We start from the raw sequence: 12,678 nt of genomic DNA, 5'->3' as shown, positions 1-12,678 counted from the left end.
ACTTTACTTCTTTAATTTATTTACTTATTTTTAGACTTTATTTTTCAAGCAATCGCTATACCAAACGTGGGACTCAAAACTCACAACCCCAAGATCAAGAGTTGCGTGCTCTACTGACTGAGCCAGCCGAGGCACCCCCGGGGAAAACACTTTAAATGCATCGACAAATAAAGGGTCACAGATCAGTATTTCCCAAGTGTGTTCTGAGGGACAGTAGTCTCCAAAGTCAGTCAGTTAGAAAGATTTCCCAGGACAAACGAGTTGGGGGATGCTGTCCCCACTGTGTCTTTACGGAGTCACAGCACACGTCAGCACGTTAAAGACACTGATGAGAAGTGTGACAGTAAAGGAGCATGCTTAATTTTTTCAACTTACCTGACCCCCAAACGTTCCCGTGGCCTAACCAGTCCCCCACGGCGCACATTCAGGGGACCCTGACCTAGCGTAGAGCTGGCCCCAGCGACCTTGCCTCCAGGTAGGTCACCAGGAAGCAAATCAGGTGTCCGTACTCCGTTCTGCATCTGGGGTCTTTCTCCAAGAGCCGCGCGTTCAGGCACCTCCCGGGAACCAGGACAACCTCCCACGCTCATTTTCCGCAGCCACCCGCCAGGCTCACCCCTGGAAGGAACAGGTCACGCGGCACCTACCTCCTGGCTGCTCGACTGTGTCGGCTTCTGTAAGCTGGAGACAGGCCTCTGCAAACCCGGCTGCGGCAGCGACTCCGGCGGCTGAGAGCCCGTCGCACTGGAACTGGACAAGGCAGGGGGCGCAGGGGTCAGATGGGCACGCGCGGTCCCCTCCGCGCTTCCCACAGCAGCGGCTGCTCGGTGGCCCAGGGGCAGCACAGAACCTCTCCGGCAGACTCTGACGCCTCAGAGCCCACAAGAAGCCGGGCCCCCTCCGAGGCCTGCCCACTGACGTCTGCCGGGCAGGACGGTCCTCGGCCCCCTGGCAGGGCTTTCCTGCAAAGGCTAGAGGTTCCCCACAAACAGGTGCTGCAGGGGCTGCCAACAGGGAAACTGAGTCAGCACGGCGAAGGGGCTCTGAGCCCCTCGCTCCTGACCAAGAGCTCATAGCTGTACAGGGGACTGATTGCTTCGCGACGTGATTTTTTTCTTCTCCTGGCTTATAGAAGAAATACATGCCCATAGTGAAAATAAACGTATAAATATAGAGAACACAGGATTTGTCACGATCTCATCCTCCAGAGAGAGATGCCAACAGATTTTTCTATATGTGTGTGTGTGTGTGTGTGTGTGTGTGTGTATATATATATATGAACATAGTATTTTTTTTAACACCACACATACAATTTGTAACCTGTTTCCTACTTACTGTATCGAACATGTTTTTAGGACAACGCCTGGATCTACCTCTTTGTTCTAGTGACACAGTGTAGCCGGCTAGATAGGCCCTAACCTAACAATTCCCATCTTTTCTTCCCATTACCGGCGAAACCACAATGAGCACTTTTTATACATAACTTGGCACCCTTTTGTGTAGGTAGTCCAGTAGTCTAAGTTCTTAGAAACAGGACCGCTGGATCAAAAGAGGTTTTGAAGCTTAAGAGATATTGCCCAAGCGTGCTCCCCGGAAGGCGGGGTGAGTCGAGACACAGTCCCCAAACAAGTAGGGGCTCCGAGGAAGACGTCTGCTCACCCAGAGCCTTCCAGCGCACTCGCTCATCCCGATGGGACCCAAGGAGGGCAGCAGTCTACTCCGCCAGTCGCCCAACGCCAGGGGCTCCCCAGTAAGCTGAAGCCAAATGCTGCACACACAGGCTTCCAGGGTTTATGGGATCCAAGGAACTCACCGGGCAGGATTCCTCCGTAATGAAGGCCACTCATCTCTTACTTCACCTCCTACCTACAACAGAAGCTTCCAGCGAGTGTTGCTTCTGTGTTCTCCAAACCTCAGCATGGAGTCCCAGCAGCTGTGGCCCTCCCTCTGTCACCTCCCTGACACTCCCAAGGAGGACGTGGCCCCGGGGCAACAGAGGACGGCGCCTGGGGTCCACGGCCTTGTCCGGTGTTCTGTTTCTACCTCTTCCCTGGCTGGCATGCTTCAGCGCGACCGGCCCCACGAAAGCCGCCTCATCCCTCCCGTGCCCGTGTCGGCGGGAGCCGATACCGGGAGGAAGCGATGCCTCGTCCTCTCTCTGGAACTTCCCGTAGCAGCAGCATGGCAACACTCGTGCTGGAATGTACGATAGCATCTACCGTGTGAACTCTGGAATGACAGCGGTGGTAGCGGCACCTGCCGCGTGTCCCCTGCCAGGTGCTGCGCCAGGTGCGCGACTTGCGCTGCCCGGTCTATTTCTTACAAGCAGCAGGCAAGGCAGTAGTCCTGCCGCGCAGGAGGATGCCGGAGCGCACCGATCAAGCAATTCTCCGAGTTCCGCAAAGCTAGTAGTAGGTAGCCCGGCTGACCCTGAAAGTCGGGCCACACCCCCGGCCCAGTGTGACCCCTAAACAAATCGTGAGAGAAGTTTTAAAAACAGCTTTTCAGACCCTAGTTTGGTTACTGCTACCCTATGCTCATCCGAACGAGTGACGTGCTCACTCTCTACATCTTGTGTCAAGTAACTGCGCGAAGTTTTACAGAAGCCACCGCGGCCGTTCCCGGTGAGAGAAAAGGACACTGGCTGGCAGGCTGCACCCTGGGTCGTTTACTCTCTGGATCCCGCGCCTCGGCAGCCAGGGCACAAGAGATGGAGGGCAGGAAGACGCACGGGACCGAGTTTTGTTCTCATCCCCCGACGGGCAAACCCCAGCATCAGGGTCCCACTCCTCTCTGGTCCCTTCCCAGTGCAAATCCCAAACCCTCTCCCCTGCCTGGCGCCCAGAAGACTTGCAGTGGAAGGGGAGGGACACGGGCTCGGGCAGGAGGGAACGGCCCAGGTTACGTGCCCGGGGCAGAGCTGGCACCGGCCACACGACGCAGCAGCAGCCACGACACTCACTCTGTTGCCGTGATGGGGATTTCTGTGCCAGACCCTGGGCCTCGGAAGGCTCCCGGAGGTGGCGTGCTGGCAGAGGGGTGAGCCTACCGAGGCTGCACACCCGCCCCCGATAATGAGGATTCTGGGTTGCCACCCTTCATAACTGGGTCTGTTTGGAGCAACTAACCGCAGCAGTCTGTGTGGGACGCCGCTGACCCCGCACTTAGAAGTCGGCCTCCTCAACCCGGAGCCCAGCACACAGGATGCCCCAGAATGGAGCGTTCAAGCACCCGCTCTGGCCACAGTGGCCCTTACTGGCTCAGGCACTGGCTCTGAGGCATTGCATAAGCCCCTCTGCGGGGAGGAGGTCCTTCCTAATGAGGCACAGGCGACACTGGTCACTGGGGACAAGGCGGCCCACAGAGGCAAGGCCACGTCAGCTCCAGAAGCCAGGAAAAGCGAAGGCAGGGAGGAAGAACCAACCAAGCGGGGTGAGTCCGAGCAAAAGCAGCCTCCCTCCTCTGGGGTCACCCGGTTCTCCAGCTCTGCCTTCTGCAGAAGGAAAGGGAGCTGCCAGGCTCCGTGAGGCCCCGGCTCACCACCCACCTCTTTGGGTCTTGCTGGTCCTGCTTGTTTGCCCATCCCGTTCCGTCCTTGGGAACGATAACGATGTTGGGGTCGTTTCCTCTGTTTTCAGACTTCAAGCTTGGCAGGTTTGCAGGGGGCGGCATACGCCGGGCTGTGGCAACTTTCCCGAGACTCTGTAAGCCATGTCGAGGAATAACTGTAGGGAGAGAGGGGTGGGGGCGGGGGAGGAGTTTCAGAAGCTCTCGCAAGCTCTAAGCGACGATGACAGACGGCCGAACCACCACCAAGGGCGGCCCTGTGCCCACAGACCAAATGGCCTGGTAGCTGCTTTCGCCACTTTACGAGCCCTTCACTGAGGCCTCAGACACTTGGGAGCTGCTGAGGTCTTCAGAGGCTTCCACTTTACTAGCGGGCAGGAGCAGGCGTGGGGAGTTTATGACAGGGAGGGGAGCCGGGCCCAGAAACCTCCGGCCCACACGGTAACCACCTCTCCACCACCTCTCCGGTAACCACCTCTCCACCACCTCTCCGGTAACCACCTCTCCACCACCTCTCCGCAAGTTGAGACTGCTCCGGCCTCCCTGGCAGGACCCAAGGGCCAGCCTCCACCTAGCCCCGGGGCCGGGCCCGAGGCTCAGCAGGGCCCTTGACATCCACAAAATCCTCCCGGGGTGTGGACAAAAGGTCCAGAACGTCAGAACCCCGAAGCCTAAAACTGGTTGCTCTGACGCAAAGTCAGTTCCATTCTACCTCACAGGGGAAGAACTATCTGTGGCCAACGAGGGAACACGGTTAAGGAAACAATCCCACTGTGGCAGAGAGGGGGTATTCCTGCTCGAAATCGGACATCGAACAGGAGCAGGGGGTGACTGCACGTCCCCAGAACTGCCTGGTGACCACTCCGTGCCCCGAAGACCATCCGGCCAGGCGGGGACCCTGGGTCCTCACAGTTCAGGACCTGGAGTTTCTCACGGAAGGGAAAGCATAAAGAAGTGGCCTCCAGCCCGGTTCTTACCTGAGGATCTGACCGCGTCTACTGATTTTCCTTTATACTTATCAAACAGGCTGAGAGTCGAATACTTGCTTTTCCCATCCTTGCCCTTGGTTATTTGCCCCAAACGATCGGACATTGCGATGAAATGTCATCTAGTAAGGAAATTTTTCTCGGCACCGCTCCCGATCTGCCTTTGAAATGTAAGAGAGGAAAAAAAAAAAAAGAAAAAAGAGTGTTAATCCGCCAAAGTCCCTGAGCCAGGGGGCTGAATCCATCAGGGATCATGGATCTCCTTGACCACCTGAAGAAAGCCCTGGATTCTGTCCCCAGAAAAACACCCTCACCGTGCACAGGCTGTTTCGCCCACATTTAAAGTGCGTTTCGTTGTAGGTACCTTCCCCAACCCAAGTTCAGAAGTCTTACTCTGTCTGAACTGACCAGAGTCTACTGCTCACCAGTGACACAGAAATGTAAACTTTTCCACACAGAGTCCTCCGGCCAAGTCAAGGACCGCTCCTCAAGATGGAAAAACAAATCCTCACCGCTGTATCGACCTAACATGAAAAACTAAGGCAGAGCAGGGACGTACGTAACCTGCTTGTGGAAGGCTGTTCATGTCGAGGATGAGCAAAACCAAATCAAAGGGAAGCCACCAAAATCAGTAAGTCTTCAGGAACAGCTGGGTGTGTGCACTTTTCAAACTAAAGAACCAGCCTCCAGAGAAAAAACACCTGTGAGGGGAACATAAGCGGGGTTCTCTGGGGCGCAGGCGTAGAAGAGGAAGCAAGGACTTCCCAGGGAGAGACCACTTGGGGGGCCGTAGCGGTGACACCGCCCCCTCCACTCAGAAAATCTTGAGGGGATGACCAAGAAAGAAGCCCCTTCCCCCTGCCACTTTCTGACTTCCTACGGGCTTCACCGAGTCTATTAGCCGTTAAAGCATTAATTCACTCACTCATGCATTCACTCAAACACCTAGCGTGTGCCTGCCGAGGGCGGGTGAGTGCCACAGGGCAGGCACTGGGGACTCAGGGCACAGGTTCTAAAACTTGATCATGATAAACTCGGAGAAGTGCCCACCACTTCCTGTTGGAATTAATGGATGGGAAGAAAGCTAAACCATCCGCTCAGGCATAGTGCTAATAATGTCTTTAGTGACAAAATGGAGGGAACCGTAAAAACATCCACTGGTAATAAAAAGACCTTGGTGGCCCCAGCAGTACGCTTTGCCGTCTTATACTCTTCCGAAGCCACGCAGGCCAGAAGGAACACGTGCAGTGTGCTGGCAAAGTGTTCTGCACCCCCAGAGATGACTCGAAGATAAAACCCTATACGTTATGATCCAAGACTTTGTATAAAGCGCAAGGGGCAAAGAGGCAAAGATCAATTATCAACCGAGGCCAAGAAAAGCGAACCAGGGGACAGTGACATCACACGGAGCCCGGTGCCACGCCAAGTGTGAACCAAGCTTGTTCTGACACAAAGCCAGGAACATCCACCCTTTCATTCAAGAAATCCTGACAGTGAAAGAGATGTGTAGGAGAAGCAGCCTCCATGAAGAAACCAACCAGAAACGCTCGAAAGTGCTCACAGCTCCCAAGTTTCCAGGTTACATGCCAGCAACCCTCCCCCAACGCGCCTGCCTCGTGTGCCACGAGCAGAGTGACCAGGAATGGAAACTGGCCAAACGTGTCCAATTTCTGATTTTGGTGCCCAGGGGTTCCATAACATACCTCTTTCTTTAAATTTCCCTCCCCGGAGCTGGCTCCAGGGAGTTTCTGCCCTGCCAGGCCCCAAAGTCCCAACTGGGAACAACATCCCTCCCCCACGCTCAGGGCAGGGACTAGATTTCATTTTCATCAGAATAAGTGGCATTTAACAGGCTATCAAATGTAAGTCAACTTGAAATTCTCTATTAAGATCAGAAGAGATCTAACTTCTAGACACTTCTATCAAATCAAAAGATCATGCAGATAAAAATACAAAACACCACACCCACACACCCCACACTACTAACAAGCCCTGGAAACTTCCAGGGTGGGCGGTGACGGCAACATGTGGAGCCTGCGTCACAGAGCTCACAGTCCCAGTCCCCAAGGGGTGGCAAACACTGGTCGGCCACCGGCCAGTGGCCTGTCTGTCACAAAGCCCTCAAGCTAAGAATGATTTTTTAAATCCGTTTTCACCTTTGTTTAAAAAAACAAAGAATGTGTGATAACCCCGTGTGGCCACAGGTAAGAAAACTTTGCAGACCCTGAGCCTAAAAGAAAAAGCCTTGAGCAAGCACTTTGAAAAGTCTCCAGGAGGGAGGGGCGCCTGGGTGGTTCATTCAGTTAAGCGTCCAGACTCTTGGCTCAGGTCAGGATCTCACGGCACAGGTTCATCAGTTCGGGTTCGTTAGTTCGTTTCCAGTTCTAGGTCTAGGTCTAGTTCCAGCCCTGCATCGAGCCCTGCATCGGAGGCTGCTTGGGATTCTCTTTCTCCTTCTCGCTCTGCCCTTCCCCTACTTGCTCTCTCTCACAATAAATAGATAAACTTAAAAAAAAAAGTCTCCAGGAGGGAAACAGATGAGAGTGGGGAGAGAACCAGGGAAGAGGCCCTACTGCTCAGCCAGGAGACGGGGCAGGGCTCGGCACAAGGGGGAGGGGCCCAGGCAGAGCAAATTATTCCCTGGACTGTGAACTGGGCCCTTAGGGACTTGTCTACTTAGTACTTTTTACAAACTTGTGTAGCACGCTGCATAACCAAGAAGTTCACATCCTAACTCCCGGACCTGTGACTTCCTTACCTTAGCAGCGAGAAAGGGATTCTGCAGATATGATTCACGTAAGGATCTCAAGATGGGGATATTATCCTGGATTATGCGGACAGGGCCACTGTGATCACAAGGTCCCTAGGACAGGGACGGGAGGGCCAGAGTCAGAAAGGCGTGCCATCCGGAGCTAAGGCTGGGGCGTGCTCTTCGAGGATCAGCGGGGCCACTGCAGAGAGGTGCAGGAGCCCCTGGGAGCTGGAGAAAGCAAGAAAACGATTCTCCCGTGGAGCCTCCGGAGGGAACCAGCCCAGCCCACGCCTTGACTGTATGCAGCCCAGTAAGATTCACCTGAGACTTCTGACCTCCAGAACTGTAAGAGGATAGGTCTGTGTTGTTCTAAGTCACTGGATTTACAGTAACCGGTTACAACAGAGAATGCACTCATTAACAGGCTTTTACTAGGCACTGCCCTGTGCCTAGCACTGAGCTGGGCGTGGGATGCAGCAGACAGCAGGCTGGGCCCTCCCCTCCCCATGTCCAGCCCGCAGAGACGACGGGACCACCCACAGTCACACAGCTAATCAATAAGGAACCTGTTCCAGAATTTTTCACTTGGGCACAGCGATGAAAACTGCTCCTCTCTGCCACCCCTGACCACGGCTTTCACCTGACCCGTGAACCTACACACAGTGCTGAATAAAACCAGCGTGAATAAAGCCCCCTTCCTGGCCACATGCCTTGCAGGACTACACATTTAGCACTGTTAAACTTACGTAACTACAGAGTCCTTTACTAAATTAAAAACCAAACTGACAAAGAGAAGAAAAAATTATCGACCAGCCTATCCAATTCCCACATGAAACCTTAATGGGCTTGATTTTGACACATCGAAGGTCTTTCAATTATGAGACCTGGCGGAAAATACTTGTTTCCACAGATAGTGATCAAAAGTCCTCTTCAAATCTGTCAGCCCAAACTCCTGCCAGTTCGTGAATACAAACAGGTCTTTCTTGGATTGATTCCGCACCGCCTGGGCCCGCGGGCAGAGGTTAGAGTGAACACAGGTGGCTCTCTCGGGCCTTCCTGGGGACAACACACTTCTGAGAACTAACCTGTCCGCACCCCCACCCCCAGGAAGCACTGGGAGACGGGAAGCCTGACCGCACCCTGACTCCTGGCACCCCTGGGAAAAATTAAAGAAAAACCCCGGGGCCAAGGGGATCCACTCTCCCGGGAACTGGGAACTGAGAATTCTGTCCACGACCGTTAGCTGGCCCGCAGCTGTTGCCTGAGGCCCTCCCAAGAAATCCAACCATTCAGCAAATAGCTGAGTCCCTACTGCGCTGGGACCCCTTGCAAACGGGGCTTCAGAAAAGCCAGCACAGGCACGCGCTGAACTAACGCCCACATTCAACCTGCGCGCGCAGTTTTTTGGTGGCCCCCCTCCTCCTGCTTTCTCACCCAAGCTCTGCACCTGCGGGCCACGTTAGCGGCCTCTCTTGCCCTCAGCCTCCCTGTCCACAGAACGGAGGGGCCACAGCAAGATTTCACAAGTGGCAGCCAGTTCCAAAAATCAAACACGCCAGTGGGAAAAACCCACAGCCACAGCATTTAGGAATGACTCCCGGTCAAGGTGGCCGTCTCTTGCCACACATGTGCTACTGCATTCTATCTTCCGACCGAACCTGGGATGCTGCCGGGCAGTGCCACCGAGTCACCGTTGCTATGGAGACAGCACCTGTGGGGGAGGGGCCGGATACCTCTCATTCTAACGCTGGACGGGAAGACCGTACAGACGCAGGGTCTCCCGACCCCCGTTTTCCCTTTAGAACTGGGGTCGCCGAATTACTGACAGCCCGAAGAATATGCAGCAGAGGCCTAGGAGGCCCACAAAGCATAACCTATTTACCGTCTGGCCTTTAGATTACAGACACCAGCCTGACAGCATACCAAGTTCCTTTCATTAGGCCAGATTTCACTGGACACAAATCTAAAACACAAATATAGTCACTCGGGTATTATTGCCATATTTGGGGCCCAGCCCAGCCCCACACCCAACTGGCTACTCTGCCTGCCCCTTGGTTTTCATAAACCTCAGGCCGGGAGCATTAACTGTTAACAGGAGTTTGAACGGCTTACAGGTATCTGCTGAGTTGCTACCCACCAACACACACACATACACACACAACATGCTTGACTGGCCTCATCAGATGGCAGAAAAGTGCAGGCAAATATCTGGCTGTGAATCATGAGGCCGGTCAAGGCGAGAGAACGTCGTTCTCGGTGGATCAGAAGCATGTTCATTCAAGCCTGACTCACGGCCGGATCCGTGGGACAAGAACTGGCTGAGACGCACCAGGTCCTTGCAGATGGGCATGACCACGCTTGGCTTGTAGCCACCGCTTTCTCTCCCTTTTGTAGGTACCAGAATTAATTTTCTTTCCCCAAATAAAACCTAACTTGGACCCTCCATATTACATACACAACAGCCAGGGATGCCCTGCCAGGAGGGGTCCGGCCTACACCCCACCCCCTACACTGTAACCCACTCTTTCCCACAGCAGCCACTCTGAGACACCAGGGAGGCATGCCGCAGGGTCCTGGAGCATTTTGGAAATGGCTGGCCTAAATGAAAATATTGCCATTAGGCACAGAAAAAAAGGGCCTAAGATCCATGTGTGAAGAGAGGCACACCTGGGGGGCTCAGCCGGTTTAAGTGTCTGACTTCAGCTCAGGTCATGATCTCTAGGGTTGTGAATTTGAGCCCTGCATCAGGCTCTCTGCGGTCAGCCTGGGGCTGGCCAGCTTCTGATCCTCTGTCCCCTGCTCTCTCGGCCCCTCCCAGCTCGTAAGTGGGCATCTTGCTCTATCAAAAATAAACCAACATTTAAAAAAAAAAAAGGTCTGCATGCATATTCTGGCAAGTTATCTAAAAAAGCTCAAGAGGCCCAGGATTTGCTGGCATAGAAACAACCAGAAAGATTCGCCAACAAAGAAAGGCAACTTAATACCCAAGCCCCGCCTCTCCAGACAGCAGCCCCACCTGTCAAGCAGGTTACTGAGCCGGTCTGTTATCTGCCCACCAAAGGGAAAACCTCCCTGTACTCCCATCTTATCAAAAGCTATTTCCGGGAACAGGATTAATTTCACTCTGCTTGGGTCCCGGCCAGAGTCAGAAGCCCCCCTGGCCAGGCGATCTGGGATGGCCTATAAATCACCAGGGGACCACTGCAGCTACACGTTCACTCCTGAGAGCCAGGCACCCTGCTGACCAGCCACCACTCTCGTGCCCTCACAGGGCTCCTCCCAAGAGCCCTTTCTGGAAGACGCTACTGCCACCAACCTGCTTTACAGAGGACGCAAAGGCGTAGTTGGGGCGGAGAAGTAACTTGTCCAAGGTCACAAGACTACACCCGGAGACAGCACCAACACTGAGGAAGGACCCACTGTGTGCCCCAGCTCCAAGATGCTCTCTCAGAGCAAGGCCAAGGGATCACGGACGACCCACGACCCGCTGACACAGGGCCAGAACAGTGCGGCACAGGCAGAACTCCCAGACCAGGGTGGGGGGAAAAGGCGGCAGAATGTCCCTGTAGAGAAGGAACAGAAAGACCCCACTGCCACACAAAACATATCAAAAACCCTGATCCGACAGGAGTGGAAACTGAGAGCAGGCTGGATAAATGCTTGAGAAAACAACCAGTGGGGCCGGAAAGGACGTGGTCATTAGTCAGTACACTTGTTAAATCTCAGTCAGACGTGAAGAACCATCGCCACAAAAGCCAGCTAGAAGATTAATAAGTAATTCCACCCTTTTGCAACACGCCAAAGGCATGTTCTCTTCTCGGGCAGAAGAGAACTTTAATGTAAGAAAGGCACCGCGCCACCTACTTCAAATTCTCATTTTTTGTGTCGGCAACGAGACTCCAACCTTGTCCCCAGAACCCTTTTTCTGTGAAAGGACAAATAGTATGTCAGGCTCTGCGGCCGCAGTCCCCACCACAGCCACTCCACTCTTACCAAGGCTGTCACTGCAGCACAGAAGCTACCACAGACAACACGCGCAAAAGAAGACTCGTGTTCTCATAAAACTTTATTTACAAAAACAGGAGGCAGGAGGATTCGGAGCCGCAGTCTGCTGACCCCACCCTAAAGGAAAATGATGGGCTACAGTTAGACGGATTCAACTAAAAGAGGTTCGCATACACAGCAGGATAGAGCAGGGGCATGCGACAGACGTGGGGGTGGGGGATCCTAGCTGGGTTTCGCAGGGGAACTCTGCCGCCTCCCCCTCAGCCACGGCAGGGGTCAAACCTTCCACTCCCCCCCCCCACACACACACCCCGCTTTCAGAGGCTCCTTCTGGGGCAGCAGTGAGAAAAGCAGGGACCTGTACTTGTGCGTCCCCTGCCAGTCCTTCCACCTGCAAATGCCCGGCCTCGAGGTTTCTGCAGGAAAAGTATGAGGGGTGCCTGCAGACGACAGCACAAAGGGATGAAAACGAGGTTTCTGGTCCCCACCATTGGGCACCAGAGCCCCCACCCCCAACCCCCCAATTCCCGGACAGCATGTTCAGGAAGCAACAGAAATTAAAGACAAGAAAGAAGGCGTGTGCCGCAGGGACCCAAGCACTTCCCAGGCCCCTCTTCTGCACGCTGGGTTTGCCAGCCCCATCCTTGATTCCCTGGACCACACTCAGGCTCAGCTCTCGCGGACTGGACTGACCCTCGGGCCCCCTCCGGGACCGAACTCCATCTGCAGCCCCTGCTGTAACCCTTTCATCGGCATCGGGCATTCCCACCACGGCACAAACAAGCCCGAACTTCCGGCCCGATACCCTGGCCCCAAACAGGCCCCTCCAGTCTCCCCCCCACGCCACCAGGCTCCGCTCTGCAAAACAAGCTGCTTGTATCTTGACTCCGCCCCACACTGGCTGTGACTTTAGGCCTGTTTCCTCGTGGATTAAACAGCGATGAACATACTGTTACCCACCTCCCAGGTCTGACGTCAGGAATAAATGAGACAAGGAACACAACACACGTGACCCAGAGCTCGCCTGCCCTTAGAAGGTTCTCAGCCAAGGGCAGCTGTCACACCGGCTCTGCACAGTCCAGCCCTCAAGCCGCCCCGCCCCGCCCCACCGTCAGCCTGGCACACAGCACTCCTTCCTCCGGATTCCCGTGCAAGCAACGAAGCCTTCGTTTTCCCCACCTCTGGGCTCCCACAGGCCTGGGTGCTGCCACACCTGGGACCTGTGCCCGCCTCCTCCTGCGATCAAGGGACCTGTCCCCACTTCGGGGTGTCACAGCTTAAGAGCCCTGATGCAGAGCACAGGCCTCTAAAACCACGGCAAGAAATTTGTTCAATGTTCAAGATCTGTTGGTGAACCCCATAATTAAT

The 12,678-nt window shown here is 54.6% G+C and overlaps 1 protein-coding gene across 10 annotated transcripts in view; it reads right to left on the bottom strand.

Moving 5' to 3' along the window:
- PRRC2B (proline rich coiled-coil 2B) overlaps positions 1-11,809 on the bottom strand; it is a 64,947-nt gene extending 53,138 nt beyond the window's left edge. For 6 of the 10 annotated variants that reach the window (XM_049630478.1, XM_049630496.1, XM_049630503.1 and 3 more), the window contains exons 1-3: positions 4,545-7,298; positions 3,548-3,725; positions 648-750 (exon numbers count right to left, since the gene is read on the bottom strand). In XM_049630478.1, coding sequence (XP_049486435.1) covers positions 648-750; positions 3,548-3,725; positions 4,545-4,659 — 396 coding nt within the window. In that variant the 5' untranslated portion in view covers positions 4,660-7,298. The other 4 variants (XM_049630486.1, XM_049630543.1, XM_049630521.1 and 1 more) reach the window with 4 other exon arrangements.
- Positions 11,810-12,678: the final 869 nt, after the last annotated feature.

The sequence above is a fragment of the Panthera uncia genome, chromosome D4 (assembly GCF_023721935.1).
Source record: "Panthera uncia isolate 11264 chromosome D4, Puncia_PCG_1.0, whole genome shotgun sequence".
Taxonomy (NCBI): domain Eukaryota; kingdom Metazoa; phylum Chordata; class Mammalia; order Carnivora; family Felidae; genus Panthera; species Panthera uncia.
This window is presented reverse-complemented; position numbering and strand designations above follow the sequence as displayed.